The sequence below is a fragment of the Achroia grisella genome, unplaced genomic scaffold (genome assembly GCF_030625045.1).
Source record: "Achroia grisella isolate CSIRO2021 unplaced genomic scaffold, CSIRO_AGI_Agris_v1 utg454, whole genome shotgun sequence".
Lineage (NCBI taxonomy): Eukaryota > Metazoa > Arthropoda > Insecta > Lepidoptera > Pyralidae > Achroia > Achroia grisella.
Window position 1 is genome coordinate 139,670 of NW_026712865.1, and position 16,703 is coordinate 156,372.

General features: G+C 36.2%; 2 protein-coding genes across 3 annotated transcripts in view; both read right to left on the bottom strand.

Annotated features, from left to right (window-relative positions):
• LOC131845151 (microtubule-associated protein futsch) overlaps window positions 1–16,703 on the bottom strand; it is a 93,879-nt gene that overhangs the window by 47,973 nt on the left and 29,203 nt on the right. The gene's annotated exons all lie outside the window — the stretch shown is intronic.
• LOC131845152 (putative nuclease HARBI1) lies at window positions 4,895–7,149 on the bottom strand. The gene is made up of 4 exons (XM_059194188.1): window positions 6,583–7,149; window positions 6,174–6,455; window positions 5,585–5,972; window positions 4,895–5,084 (listed from the first exon to the last, which is right to left on the bottom strand). Exons 1-4 carry the CDS (start codon window positions 6,838–6,840, stop codon window positions 4,996–4,998), a joined length of 1,017 nt encoding a protein of 338 aa, XP_059050171.1. The 5' UTR covers window positions 6,841–7,149; the 3' UTR covers window positions 4,895–4,995.

The window sequence follows — 16,703 nt, forward strand, 5'->3', positions numbered from 1 at the left end:
ATAGGTTGACACCAATCAAAAGGTCAATTTCTGATGGTGTTCCCCACGTATCATCTGCGAGTGGAATATTAGTTAAGTAACTGAGCGCGCCAACATCAATTTGACATGTTGGTAAGTTACCTGTTATTTTATTCAAAACTAAAGCGCGAATATTATAATATTGCTCATGATTAAATCTCGATCGGAAAGAGAGATCAACTGCACCCTTAACTGGTTCAGTGGCGCCACCTATACCCTTAACGGTGGTATGTGCGTCCGGCTGCATGGTTAAACCCAATTTTAAACAACACTTAGAAGTAATATAATGCTTTTGTGACCCGGGGTCCAATAAGCAGCGAATGACAACATCACTCCCATTACGAGCAGTAGCAAATACCTTGGCAGTAGCAAGTACTTCAGTCACATACGGCTGCTCATGAATGGACGATGAAAGCGTGCATAACGACTCCTTGTCTCCACCAGTGGTGGTTCCAATAGGAACGGGAGTTGGTTCTAATCGTGTCTGTTGTGTGGGTTGTGTGTGCGCAAGCGGAGGCAATTGCGACGAAGAAGATGGTGGTAATTGGCGACCGTGCGTGGAAGATGTCTGTGCGTTTTTCGTACCCTGAGATACTTGCGTAGGTGCGGAATTATTATTTTTAAAACAAAGCAACGTATGATGTCTCGGATTGTTACAATTTCGACAGGCGGAAGTTGATTGACAACTGAAAGAGTTATGTTGACTACTTAGACATCTAGTACACATACGGTTAGTTTTAATATAATTAAATCGATCATTAATTGTGAAAGTTGAAAATTGTTTGCATTTATATAATTGAGAATGTGAATCACCTTTACATAAGGAACAATAAATGCGTTGCGTAGGATTAGTACCTAAAAATGTACGTGGCGATCGAGCGATCGATCGTTGATGCGACTGTGCACGACCACTGGCGGACGCGGCGGCGGGACCGTCCAACTTGGTAGCGGCAGCGGCGCCGGCGGTGCGGTTACACGTGCGTTGTAATATTTTTACGTGTTGACGTATAAATTTTATAAAATTTTCAAACTGCGGTATGTCATCTTCTCCTCTAATTGATGACTCATACGACTGCGCGGTAGCCTGATCTAATGCCTTTAATCCCATATAAATAAATATAAAATCATCCAGCTTTTCAATTTTAAGTTGCTTTAATGCTGCGATAGTTGACGAGAAAGTATCAATAAATTTTTCTAAGTTTATTGCCGAAGGACCGTTAATTGATTTTAAAGAAAATAATTTATCTAAATATGACGTTGCAAGAGAGCGTTTATCTTGATACTTGTCGATTAAAGCTTGCCACAATATAGGATAATTTTCGGCTGCTGGTACTAAGCCAGCACACAGATTTCTAGCCTTTCCTGACAGGTGACTCATAAGATAATGAAAACGTTCTGAGTCCGAAAAGGATTCATTGTCATGAATAACCTGTTTGAATGTTTCGTAAAAGAAAGGAAATTCTAAAATATCACCTGAGAAGACTGGTAACACAATTTGGGGGATCCTTACTGATCCCTGTTTGTTGTCTGGTAAAGCAGACTGACAAGCGGGAGCTGGAGTTCGCGAAGATTGAGGTTGTAACGAGACCGCCATCATCCTTATAGAATAAAACATTTCGTCAAAAGCGGTGAGAGATTGATAATTAACTACATAATCAGGGTTTAGTTCCAAATTAAGGAGAATAATTTCATCGACAATTTTAACATACTCGGTGCGCATTTGATCGATCAGGCTAACTTTTGCAATAAAAACATTACGATGTTTCTCCATTTTAGTTTTCGAAGATAATTCATAAATAGACTGAAGTTGCGAAAAATATTGTGCACGTTTTGCTTCATACATTTTTAATTTTGCGTTTGTGTTAGCCATTATTATTATTTATATATATACTTTTTAAAAAATAACAAAGGAAAACCAATAAATGCGATATATAAAACTATGTGCGGTAATAACGTACAACTATACCTGTACTACCGTAAAAGTGCGAGCGATAAACAATAATAACGTATAATAGGTATTTAATGTACTAAATACCTACAAGACAGACAGATGTACTTGTAGCGAAAATAAGTACACAAATGCGAGAAATGATGCGCGATATAAACTAGCATACATAAAAAATATATGCTTACTATGCTATAAAACTACTAATTAATAATGCGAAAAATAGGTACAACTATTATCTATATATACCTATATGCGAGAAAAATAAAATAATGCATAAAAGCAATATTTTAAATATGCGGTGCGAGAAGTAAATCACAATAACGTTTTAAACACTAAAGCGCGTGACAAATAAATTTATATATAAAAAAATATGCGAGCGAAACATAAACTATACATAAAGCGAAATCGAAGTGAGTGATGTCATAGAAAATCAGATAATATATCTATAACTATAACTAAAAAGATATAAAATAACTATGTTCACAACTATTATTTTACGCGGGAGTATTCTAAAGTGCATACACTAAAATACTAACAATCTTAACATTCAAACACTACAATCATCATACATAATATTCGACAGGTAATATTGTTTCGTCAAATAGTATAACGACAATTATAATATTTCTAGAAGCTTCGATCGATCGAACAATATCGATATAATGCGGGTGAATGTGAAATTAAATGAACGAAACAACGCAAACAGATATAAAGCGAAATTGAAGAATTGAGCTGCGAGTTATGAACAATTCATAAGCGACATAAATATAAACTTACGGTCTTATTCATAAAAAAACTTATTGAAGGTTTATAGAGCTCATTAGTTAAAACATTCATTAGCGCTATTGAAGGTTTATAGAAGTGCGTTATTCATAAACCTATTATAAAGCCTCGCTAACTAATAGAGGTTTATAGGACTGTTTTTATCATTATGTTGCAATCTTGACGTTGGACTGTTTTACCATATACGCAGGTGACGTAATCAGTGTTGCTATTTTAGTTGCTTCACCACTAAATCTAGCAGAATTAACTCCTCCAGTATTGAACAAATTATGTAAATTAATACATTTTTATACATTTTCCTATTGAATATATATAAAATTGTATTTTATTATTGTAATTGTATTTCTATTTAATAAAGTTAAGGGAAGATAGAAGTATTTTTACATAGTTTTTAAATATTACAATGATTTTTGGTTTAAATATGCATGTATTTTTATGCAAATTTTTAATATAATGGTTTCAAGTAGTTTTATTAATTCATTAATATTGATTTAAATATTTTGTAAAACTCGAGGTTTCTTTGCTATATAGTGGATTCAATAAAACATCGTTGGCAACACTGGTTCTGTCAAAACGATTGTTTTATTTAAAATTGCATGTTATAATTTACGATTGTTTTAATATAGTTACAATTCGTTAGAATTAGAATTAACGGATTTATTACATATTACGGATTTTCATTGTCTAGTAAATTTTAAAATGGATAAACAAAAGAGAGCACGAAGCGAAAAATGGTTGGAAGACGACAAGGTAAGATTGTGTTTACTTATCAATATTTGTTAATTTGTCCAGTTTTGGATCAAGTAAATTATTTTTTATGTACGACTTTGAATTTCACTTGTTTTAACTTTTTATTACATTCATTTAATGCATACCTTATTTTTGATAGAATTTATTGTTAGAATTGATCCGCGATCGTGTCGCCGTACTAGAGAATAAGAATACGGATACGAATACCAACAACTGTAAAAAGAAAGGATGGCTGGAAGTTATGGATAGGTTATTTATTATTTGTAGAAGCTAGCCCGTAGATTAGAGTAACTTGCATGCTTAGTATAATTTTATATGTGAATTGTTATTGCTCATGTACTTACACTTCAATATATTTTTCAGTTTTAATGCAATGTGCAAAGGTAGCAGACGCACATTGCAACAAATAAAAACTCAGTGGGGAGTCATCAAAATAAGTAAAAAGAAAAATTTAGCAGACCAGAGGCGATCTCTGAATAAAACTGGTGGAGGACCACCTACTGTGACTGTTCCAGTGGACAGTACAGACATATTGGCATGGTTACCGCAGGAGTTTTACGTGGACACCAATCTATATGACTCTGACGCTAAAACAGGAATTCCAGATGATCATGTAACCTATTTTTTATTTTTTCATTGCATATAATATAAAAAGTAAAGGTAGTAAGTGTAGGTTCATTAATCATTGTGTTCATATTTCAGATAATGTACCTGTTAGCGCTGTAAGTAATATATAATATGTAGTATCTATTATATCATGACATCAATGAACTCAGCATAATGTATATTATATAACATATATATATTATTTTTATAAAAGTACATGTTGTAATTAAAAGATTCCAGACAAACCTAGAGAACCAAAACTGAATGAAAAAGCACCGGAGATGCCAGAAATTATTTTGGAGATTGATGAAATTATTGAAAATGTAAGTAATATAGAACTTTTGAATATATTTTTGTGTGCTAAATGACGGGGAACAAAGATTATAAAGAGATGTTTGATATGATTGATTAAATTGGTTGGTATAATATGGTGTTTAATATACATAAATTTTGTTATTTCTTTTGTAGTCTCAAAGTGGCAGCACCAAAGAATATATTTCAAATGAAGGAAAGAAATGTAATAAAAAAAGAAAGGTACCCAAATAAATTTATACACAATAAAATACAAATATTTTTTATAATTAAAAAATTGTTTTTTTATTATTATACAGCTCACAAATACAAACAATTATATACAAAAAATAGCTGATACAGAGATCAAGAACAAAAATGAATTACATAATATACAAATGGATAATGAAAGAAAGAAAGCAAGAAATTTAGACTTGGAGTATGAAATTCTCCAACAAAAATTGATATTTTCTAGAAAGAAAAACAATCCAAGTATGTAGACAACTTGTAACAAGTTAAATATAAAATATAGTAAACAAAGTAAATTAACATAATTTATTTTATTAAAAATTATTTTGTATAAATGTATCCAAAATATATCAAGAGTGTCTTCTTACAGCACCATTGCCCATTCCTTCATCAATTTGATGTTGTGATTGAATGGTAACCTCTTCAAGATTCTCATATTCTGAAATTAATAATATTATTACTTTACAGGCCCATAATTTATTGAAAAATATAATGTATTGATACTTATCAAAACACAGCTTAAACAACAAGGATTAGAAACATGTCTGTATAACTATATTCAATGGATGACTGTGACTGCATCATATATCAGAAGATATAAATAACAACAATGTATAAACTACATTAAAACTTTGTCCTTTACACATAATCTGGATAAATAGTTTGAAAGTTACATATTCATAACAGACCTGTGAGGCTTCAAAAATAATTAATTCTGGAAGATTTTTACAAAAATACATTTTCATATGAAGTCACAGGCAACCGCTAGTTGTAATAATTGTGTAACAGTGCAAATTATGAATGCACTGAAGTTGATAATCATTTCATAGTAAACAAATTAGTGTTTGTACAAAAACTTGTATTGTAATTTTTTTGTAAAAATTGTGTTTATTAAATAATATTGAAATAAATAAAGTAGTGTTTCATTAAAAGAATTACCTAATATATCGTCATTCCTACTCATAGCGATATTGTGGAGCACAGCTAAAGCCACTATAACTGCCTTTCCATTTTCCAGCGATACACTTAATCCATGTAGTAAACATTGGAATCTCTGTTTCCACACTCCAAAACATCTTTCCACACTATTCCGTGTTTTGATATGGGCAGAGTTATACCCTTCTTCCTTTCTACATACAGGATGCAAAATTGGTGTAAAAAGGTAGGGCAGAAGTGGATACCCTGAGTCACCAAGTAAACGTCCTCTAAAGTGACCATTATTAAACCTTTCTTTTATAATTGACTCAGTAAATATTCTACTGTCATGAGTACTGCCCCTCCATCTTGCTACAACATCTCTTATTACAAGTTTTGCATCACAGACAACCTAAAATCAAAATAATTAAGTACTTTATACATTACTAGTAAATATATATATATATATATAAACCTTCCTCTTGAATCTATTGTAACCCCCCTTCAACAAGCATTGTATAGTTTTAATGTGACTTTGTTTTATACTATGTAATGAGAATTAGTTAATCAAACAATATAGATATGTTTTACACATAATACATAATTTTATCACCTGCACATTCAAAGAATAATATCCTTTCCTATTTATGTAATATTGGGCTGCATCACCACCTGTTTTTTTAATTTTAATATGGGTACAGTCTATAGCCCCTGTAACCCCTGGAAAACCAGCCAGACTTTCAAAATTTGTCATACAAGACCGTTCCTCTGTGACAGTTACTGGCATTTTTATAAAAGTGGAAGCAAGCTGAGCAATTGCCTTTGCCACCCTACTACATATCCTACTAACTGTGGGTTGACTGAGTCCATGAAGATCAGCACAATCATCCTGAACCTATGAAATGAAAGATATCAAGATTAATTATGAGTTTGAATTGTATGAAAACTTACATATAAAAACTTACATTATCCTATATATATATAAATATATGATTGATGAATGTATTGTAAAAAAAACTTACCTCTCTTCGTCCCCAACACCTCAAAGCAGTTAATACTTGCAACTCTGGAGAAACGGCACCACCTCTGGGATCTTGTTTTAGTTGATCGTACACCAAGGAAATTATATATCGAGCAGTACTTTTATTGAATCGGTATTTATATTTAAAGCACTTATCTGGTAAAAGAAATGGATTGACTTTTTTTTTAAATGTTTTTTTTTGACGAATTCTTGATATATCAATTAAATTAATTGTAGAAATGGTCGTAATTGCTTCCATTTTATTAATTAACGGAATAATTATTTCACAATTTTTAGGTTAAAATGCCGCTAAAGTAGGGAGTCGGCTCTGTTAACTTTATAGGCTCGCTATTTGACGTTTTAACTTTATCGGACCGCTATAGAGCGTTTATGAATAACGTTTTTCACTATCAGAGGTTTATCATAGGTTTATAGAGGGTTTATAGAACTGATTGCTAATGAACAGTTATAAGAGCTTTATAGAGCGTTTATAAATAGAGATTTTTATAAAGCCTTTATAGCTCTGTTATAGTGGGCTTATAAAGGCTTCTTAAGTTTTATGAATAACACCGTTATTTATTAACGAAAATACCAATGTATCGTTATATTTGTGCAACCGTGGTATGCAATTTGAATAGATCCTATTACATGCGCAATAAGGTTCAATATTACATGCGAGTCATTCACTCGACTTTCACAATAGGAAAAAAATTAAAACAAATTTTAAATAAATAAATTGCGATTCCTATTGTGATCCGGCGACGGAAGGCCAATAAATGGTGCGGCGGTGGCTATGATCTAGCCTTCTTCGATGGACTATATTGTTGTATAGGAAACTGGCTGGTCGTATATGAATGACTTACCCTACTTCAATGTGCTTGTTCTTCAGTGGGCCCACACGGTTACAGGAATCTCAGGAGTTCACTCAGGTTGATTACAACTATTAAGACATGCGTGCGATATGAGTGCGACGTGCGCGCGCGGCGAAAGCTATGACATCACTGATTATTGAATTAGCCGGGAGGGGTGTCAATGCACAAGACAAACCAGGTACGCATCGCGTTTGGCGTAACCAGATGTAGTTTCGTTAAAACAAAAAGAATGTATAAATACATACAAACAATGATTGTATGACGGCAATAACATGACTAAGTTTCTTCGAATGAGCATGAAAGAAAGTCTACAGAACACTCAACTCTTCAGTACAAGTGGCCAATACTATAAAATATAGTGTCATCTGCGACTTTCTTTCTAATCTGTCGTGCAGGGTTGCCAACGATACGAAACTTATTCTTTATTTTGACACGTGGAAAACCTTGCAAAGGCCATCAATTTACTGAAGGATACACAAATATGATGTGTTTGAATTTGTGCCGAGTATAAACTTTCTACCTCCAAACCTTCATTGCTGGAGTTGAGTCAGCGTTCCATAGTGAGAGGTTACAATTAGCTACCCTTTTTTTATTTAATTTGTGGTAAATCTAGCACAGACTATCCATCCGTCGGAGAGGGGGCAGATGAGGGTGTTTTATTTATTAGCACGTTGAAGACTGCATTGAAAAATCTTATTTCCATAGGGACCGGTATTTTTTTTATTGTTAACCTGCGTCATCGAATTTTTCAAAAATGATTTGTTTTTCCTAAAATAAAAGTAGCCTAAGGTACTCCTTATTAAATCAGCTATCTGCCAAAAAAAGTTCTGTCAAAATCGGTCCAGTCATTTCAGAGATTAGCCGGAACAAACAAACAGATAGACAGACAGACAAAAATTGTAAACAATGTTATTTTGATACTGTATTTATATGCAGTTGCGTGTAGTAAAAAACGGTGATTTTAATATTACAAACAGACACTCCAATTTTATATGTATAGATTACGTATAATATTTTTTTTTATATGTTTTTAGTGTACAATAATTTGATCCCTAGATTTATTTGAATTAAAGTGCCCACGGGTGATCACCCGGTCCCAACGTAAATTTACTTTTATTGCGGAGTTACCCACCGGTGATCACCCGGTCCCAACGTGTAAATTTACTTCCATTGCGGAGTTACCCACCGGTGAATACCCGGTCAAAACGTGTAAATTTACTTTCATTGCGGAGTTACCCACCGGTGAATACCCGGTCAAAACGTGTAAATTTACTTTCGTTGCGGAGTTACCCACCGGTGAATACCCGGTCAAAACGTGTAAATTTACTTCCATTGCGGAGTTACCCACCGGTGATAACCCGGTCTCGACGTGTAAATTTACTTTTATTGCGGAGTTACCCACCGGTGATAACCCGGTCTCGACGTGTAAATTTACTTTTATTGCGGAGTTACCCACCGGTGATAACCCGGTCTCGATGTGTAAATTTACTTCCATTGCGGAGTTACCCACCGGTGATAACTCGGTCTCGACGTGTAAATTTACTTTCATTGCGGAGTTACCCACCGGTGGGCTAATGTGTTAAACACCACCTTTCAACCGCCATTGCTGAGTGGTCAGCACGAAATGTGAAATGTTGGCAGCCCTACTATCGTAATAGAGATCGTAGCTGTGTCTGTCTGTGGCGACAATCTCACATCCATTCAATCAGACGCCAATAACATTTAATTGCTTAATACTGAGGATTACTTGCATTATCTACTCTATTCTCAGATTGTTTTGTATCTATGTTTATTTTGGACATCGCTCGGTTGAAAATAAAGCTGATTGCAGAGTTATTTTGAGAGATGTAATTCAGTCGTCGACTTTTGTATTCATGTTCGACTATTTGTATCTGTGAATTTTGTACGCATTTACAAAAAACTATAGTGTACTGTATATATTTGTATAATAATCATTTCACATCATTACCTCTTTTCTTGACAACTGGCCGATAACAGACAAGAGTTCTAGAACGTTCCACAGTTCACATATAAAATATTCTCAGGTCACCCGTCACTAGCCTTATACAGCTCTGTTCCATATATACATTTTCTTTAAGACAATCTATTGTTAATACTATATTCCTTTCAGTATACTCATTATTAGTTGAGGGTCTATTTTATTTGTATATTTATTGTTACCGACCCCACAAAACTATTTGAATAGTCATATTTTTTATTTAAAGCTCATTCAGAACGAAAGACTCATCACAAGAAGAACGAGCAAGAAACTTGCGTGTTGCTCTTTTAAAAATTTTGTGTAAATACAAACAGCCAAATAGTAAGTTGACAAATAAATAAATAGCTACTTAAGTAACGAAATAAATCATTCCTCGTTTTCAGAGCAGACCAGACCCTACAAGTAGTACCCAAGAACTGAGATGTGTTGTCTGAGCGTCCAGATTTCTAGCACGCATGTAGCTAGTTTTCAGAGCAGACCAGACCCTACAAGCAGTACCCGAGAATTGAGATGTGCTGTCTGAGCATCCAGATTTCTAGGACGCATGTAGCTAGTTATCAGAGCAGACCAGACCCTACAAGCAGTACCCGAGAATTGAGATGTGTTGTCTGAGCGTCCAGATTTCTAGCACGCATGTAGCTAGTTATCAGAGCAGACCAGACCCTACAAGCAGTACCCGAGAACTGAGATGTGTTGTCTGAGCGTCCAGATTTCTAGCACGCATGTATTTAGTTATCAGAGCAGACCAGACCCTACAAGCAGTACCCGAGAATTGAGATGTGTTGTCTGAGTGACCAGATTTCTAGCACGCATGTAGCTAGTTATCAGAGCAGACCAGACCCTACAAGCAGTACCCGAGAATTGAGATCTGTTGTCTGAGCGGCCAGATTTCTAGCACGCATGTAGTACGCTCTGATTTCCTTGTGTATATTATGTTCATGATTATAATTACATCTTTATAGTACATGAAAATCATAACATCGCAGCAGCAGGAAATATAAATCATGTGAGTACGCCGCCGCAAAACTCAGCGCGTCTACACAACCCGGGATCTCTTTCAAAAGGATATTTACGAGATGTTTTACGGTTTTTTTGTGGGACAACACTTATATTCATTGTATGAATAATTTACATGTTTATCACTTCAAAGAACTTTAAGGTTTAATATTGAGAGTACATAATATAAAGAATACATTGTATTGAAAATGTCATTCTGAAATAATAGTAGATGTTTTATTTGTAGCGGATAAGCTCCCTCCGATCGATCCCGTCAGGCGGGAGTTGGCCTTCAGCCGCTTTGGTTTGGAGTGCCATCTGCACTCGCCCTCTATCGTCCGGTGAAGCTGTAAAGGCATGCTGCGGCCATTTCATTGACAATAGTCGCGACGGAATGTTTTGTTTTTCTACATCTCGGTCGTCGGAATCGTTCACAGTGAATGAGCCAACTAATTTCATTGACTTTATAACAGAAGTTGCATTACGACTCGTGGTTAGAAAGTTGGCCAATTTAATATAATGTGACGATGTATAATTGATTGCCATTGAGCCGGGGGCCGGCACTGTGACGACGAACGTTTGTAACAATTGTTAAACAATAAATTGTTATAGGCGGCAACACGCGGGAATAATTGCTTAATTCTTTTGTTACGTCTTAATAAAATTTAGTAATAGTATTGTACGGAGATAGACTTAATGGACATCCGTACTAAAATTATAAAAGTGTCTGTTTGTTTTATTTTCACAACTAATCGCTTGAATGGATCTTAATGAAATCGTATATATTGGATTATAGATAGATAGATAGATATATCGTTTATTAGTTTGTTACTAATCACACACAACATGTTCATAAGAATAGACAATACATAATACAACATAAGATTTATAAAATTGTGTTATTATGTGTGATCTGTAGCAATACAAAAAGGTCGAAGCTCAGCGTGGTACATTGTTCAGGGAACAAAACACTGATTTTCAGCTTCAACCCATTTATCTAACGACGACCTGTTCGGAATACGATTAGTGATTAGACTATTTTCTTTTGACAGAATTGCAATAGCATATGCTGGTGGTCACTCTATTCTCCCTAATTGGAATTTAGAAATGAATTTATATTTTTATAAGGATGTACTACAAGCTCATATGAAATGTGCTGAGTCCTGTTCGAAAGCACGCCGAACTGACGGTAGATTTGACATATCATAAGAGTCTGTAATAGAACTACATGAATAAAGATGTTTTTGATTTAGATATTGACTCTGCGCATTGTACATAGTAAATAAACGTTTTTAACGTTAATATACTTAAAAACATAACCATATATGATTCTGATCACGAGCACAGAACAGCTTATTTTAGCTAAAAAAAAATGCATAACTTTTTGCAGTCAGTAGCTTGTGTCAACCCTAGAGGTTGTCCACCATCATGGTTAAATCCTAGTGAATCAAATCAAACTGACCCAACCTCATACTCAACCCAAGATCCTCCACTGGTATCCGCCAGGGTATACCGTCAGCGCAGGCGGGTGCACCATTATCATCCAATAAAATATCTTGACAATATTTTAGATGCGTATAAATAAATTCGTTTCTGTTCGCATTCCTGTCAGACATTAAATGTATGGGTCGTAAAAATACGAGAATGTATTTTACTATTGAGTAATCGTTATTTGCTTATTTTATAGTTTTTACGTTATTTATAGTGACAGTGTCTCGTTTAGTGTGAGACCGTGTGGCCCAGTGGTTTAATGCCCCGACTTACTATGTACACGGTTATGATTACGAATCTGGTCGACACAGATTTATTTTTCTTATCGTTGCATCGATCATGGCTAGATCAGAGTACAGTAAGATTCCGCTAAACGCGTTATATACTTTCCAATAAGTTCCAGCGTTAAACCCGATTTTCTTTCTTTCCTTCGGAATCACTACTATCAATGTTTTTGTTCTCTTCTTGTTCCATTCATTCCTTGTGCTCATCATAAAGACTAGCTACTGTTTCTTGACCAATTGAATATCCTCGACGTCTTTCCTTTATGTTCCAAATACCCGGGTTCAAATAAAGCATCGTTAGACGTTAATATTGGGGTCTTACTGTATACTATGAATTTTGAACGTTTTCATAGATCAAAATCTCGTACAATTCTGTACGAGAATGAAATGGTGTCAGTACGAAATGTGAAAATTCTCGTATTGGGCTGGGTATTAAAATTTAATACATGTTCAGTTTGATAATGAGAAGTGATAATTGACTCACTGGACAGACAATGTCAAGCTTGAGGATATGGCCGAGTGTAAAGATAAATGTATCAGTAAACAGTTATGATATAACGATAAAAAAATGTACGTTTAATCTTGCATAGATATTTAAAATTTTAATGTTTAAGTCGGAGACTTAAAAATAATTTTAAGCTTCTGTATTTTTATTCATACATTCAATAAGAAATTTAAAAATAACACAACACTCAAAATCCTATATGTAATGTTGAAGAATATTTATTTAAAAGAGTAACACGCCATTTTCTTGCACGTTCTTCTTGTGATGAGTCTGCTTTCCGAACGTAGAATAAAAAAGTATATGTATATGACTATAAGAGCTTATATTACGTTTATCTTTATTCAAAGATTATTTCTGTTTTTAATTTAAAACGAGGTAGAATAAAAGAAAAAAATATGACTAAGTGCTTATGGTTTATTTGAATAAAGATTATTTCTATATCTAATTAAAAAAATAATAATTATTCAACGACCGATTCGAAAAACGAACAAAAGATTTAAAAATAAATTCTTATTCTTTTTTCGAAATGCGAATAGGTAAATAATTTTACTCATTGGCCGCTTGTAGAATTTATTCTTAAAGTACATACAGAATTTAAAAAAAGAATATTGTGTATATGCATACAACTTACCTTAAAATAGGTAAGGGTAAAACCGCAATCCTGAATATCCAATCACAGATTAGGGTACGGTGCTTCGCGTCTATCCTAAACGGACAAACACAAGGGTACTGCACTAATAATCTACTTTAGGTCTAAATTTATATTATACCATAATAATGGTTATTTTCCAAAAAAAATCAAGTCATGTTTTGGCGCGCACCGTACTTTCAGCGCGGGTTTGCGGGACGGACTGCGCGCGCCGTCTACTCTGACGTCACCGCACCAAATATAGTGGCCAGATGTCGACACGCAAATGTTTTCATTAACCCTACTTCACGCTAAACTTTTAAGGTATATTTTCGCTTGTATGATACATAGACTTACGCTTTTTTGTAGTTGGGGTGTAGTGAAATGTGCGCGTGTTATTTTCGCCGGCAAATTTCGTCGCTTCCCGCCTACCGCGCGCCTGACTTTAAACGGCAATAGGTAGGACGTACGTTCTGCGGCGTATACTTCAGCTTTTGTTCAACACGCTTTGTTGACAACTAGGAAGTGTGCGAATAAAATGTTTCTGCGCAAAATACACTGTCCCACGAGGTCGCAGTGTATAATTAGTGAGACAGATGGAAAAATGCAATATTTCGTCGCATTTAATCTACCAAATAGTACTAATCTTCCGCTTTATGAACTGCGAGGTTAAATCATTGTGTTGCTGAAACGTTTCTGGTCATTTTATCATTGAACTAGCGACTCGCCCCGGCTTTACACGGACGCATGACAAATCTTTGAATTTCTCGGCTTGCTCTATACTATATATATATATAACACGCATGTATTATACATATAAACCGCCCCTTCGATCGATCTCCTGTCCAATTCAAACGAGGATCGATATTACGACGGCCTGAGCTGAGGTTCGAACCCCTAGCGGTGACCTCAGACTAAAGTCGTATCCGTCAGGCGGGAGTTGGCCTTCAGCCGCTCCATAAGTCCTTCCTTTGGTTTGGAGTGCTATCTGCACTCCCCTATCGTCCGGTAAAGCTGTAAAGGCCAGCTACGGCCAAAAGCATTAGAGTAGTCTGAAAAAAAAACATAAACCTTCCTCTCGAATCGCTCTATCTATTGCTAAAAACTGCATTAAAATTTATTGTGTAATTTAAAATGTAATCTGTTCGCTTATATGCAAATAGACAGTGTCGTCAACTGCATTTTTAACTTTGAAAAAATAAGCTTCGCTTTCTTTATATCTCTTTGCCATGTAATACAAGTTACATTTACCTCGTCAGTTACAAAATCATTAGTCAATAGTCAATTAACATCATCTGCTGCTTCCTTATCCCATTTATTTGTAGTCATCGTAATATGTTTTTCTCTTCCATTCATCCCTGTTCGCAGTCATCTCGTTATTTACTTCCATTCTTACCATATCATCTTTAACACAGTCCATCCATCTGTTTTTCGGTCTTCCTCTGCCATTATAACATTCATAGTAAATTAAAATTTGATTCATTGAACTATAAAGTAATTTTTTTTTAATTTATTTTAAGATTAATAAAAAAAATGACTTTAAAGTTCTTCTAAATTTCAAAATATGTAAATAGGCCATTTCTTTTGGCAATCTATTTATTATACATCATTACCTTCAATGCTATATATCTATGTATTTATATCAGTTGTCTAGTACTTAGTTGCTAAGTTTTGTACTAGATTGCGCTGTTTGGATTGTCTGAGACAGAGGTGGATCAGGAAATTGTGGGGCCCAGGGGTAAAATTATTACACTTAGGGGTAGGCCCCTAAGTGTAATAATTTTACCCCCGGCCCCTAAGTGTTAGGGGTAGGCCCCTAATTATATTATTAAAGTAAAAAAATACACTGACCAAAGACCCCGAGCAGTTCCAAAGACGCATGTATGGGTTGATTGATCTCAGGATTACAAAACATATGGTAGGTTTTTTATATGTTAGATATTTTTATTCCAAACATTGCCTAAGGTTTTCAGTCTTTCTTCTGGAGGCCCCTTTTATCCACGGTCCAAAAAGTCCAAAAAGCCCAAAAAAATACATCGACCAAAAACAAACGACGGGGAATTGACCCCGTTCCGTTCGAGAGGGGTCAGGGGTTGATTGATCTCAGGGTTGCAAAACTTATGGTAGGTTTTTTGATATGTTACATTTTTTATTCCAAACAATGCCTATGATTGATCTCAGGGTTGCAAAAGTTATGGTAGGTTTTTTGATATGTTGGGGCGTGTGTCGGGCAACCTCCAAGTATGGGCCATCCATTGGGAGGCTTCCCCATCCTCGTGGATACGTCCGCGGGGAACGGTGGCCGAGCAATGGTTTGGTTCTGGTACGCCCCGGGCGGGATAGTAGACGTTCCTTCGGGATACTGCTACTATGTCGGCCGATAGTCCGGCGAGTAGGAGTAGGCAAATCTTTCTCTTCTACTTGTCTGTCTTCGTCTTTTCTTTACTTTGTCTTTTTCTTTACTCTCTTTCTGTTTTCTTTTCGTTTTTCTACTTTGCCTACTGGCAAGTCAGGTCCGGTGGGTGCTTAACTGCGCAGCCGGACAGCACTTCGGTGCAACTGGCTTCAAACCGTAAACCTGCACTGGGTGTCGGTGATCACGTCTATCGGCCCAGTGTGGGAGCGGGGGCCCTTGGCTTAATTGCCCGGGGCCACGAGGAGTCAACCTCTATAAAAAACCTCTTGTCTAAGCTCGGTGCCTGGCGAGGGACAGGTCGTCCCGCGAAGCACGCTGCTGGAATTCGTTTCAGTTAGCGTGTTCCCCGGGGCGGCCGGGTCGGAGGAGTAACTCCGGCCGCAAGGGCACCAACCTTTGGGCACCAGCCGCACCCAAAGTGTATTAGGCCGCAGTCGGTAGCAGGGGGCAACGCCGGCTGTGCAACCTTTCCCCCACACTCGTGGGAACAAAAATGGATTGCAGCAACAAAAAACCCTTTGATGAAAGGTCCGAGAAGGACGGTGAGATGAGGAAGTCCGCGAAGGACGGAGAGAAGAGGGTGTCCGATAAGGACGTAGAGGAGATGGGTAGATCGGTTGGAGGAATGAGCGCGGAGGATGCGGCGGCGTTCAGCGAGTTCGCTCGCGAGCTGGAATTGGCGGAACGGGAGCTGGCGCTGGGGTCGGATTACCTCTCCAGCTCCTGTATGTCGTTGGACGATGACGGGAGATCCTCAGTTGAGGTTCCCCGCAGGTCATCGAGAAGGAAAAGGCGTCGTACCGATGCTGAGTCAGAGTCGGACTGGAGCGGGCGCTCGACCCCGGTCCCTAAAAAGGACGACCAGAGCCCTGTGGCAGGCGAAGATGCCCGGAAGAAGTTCGGGTACCGCTTCCACGGAGAGGGCAAATTT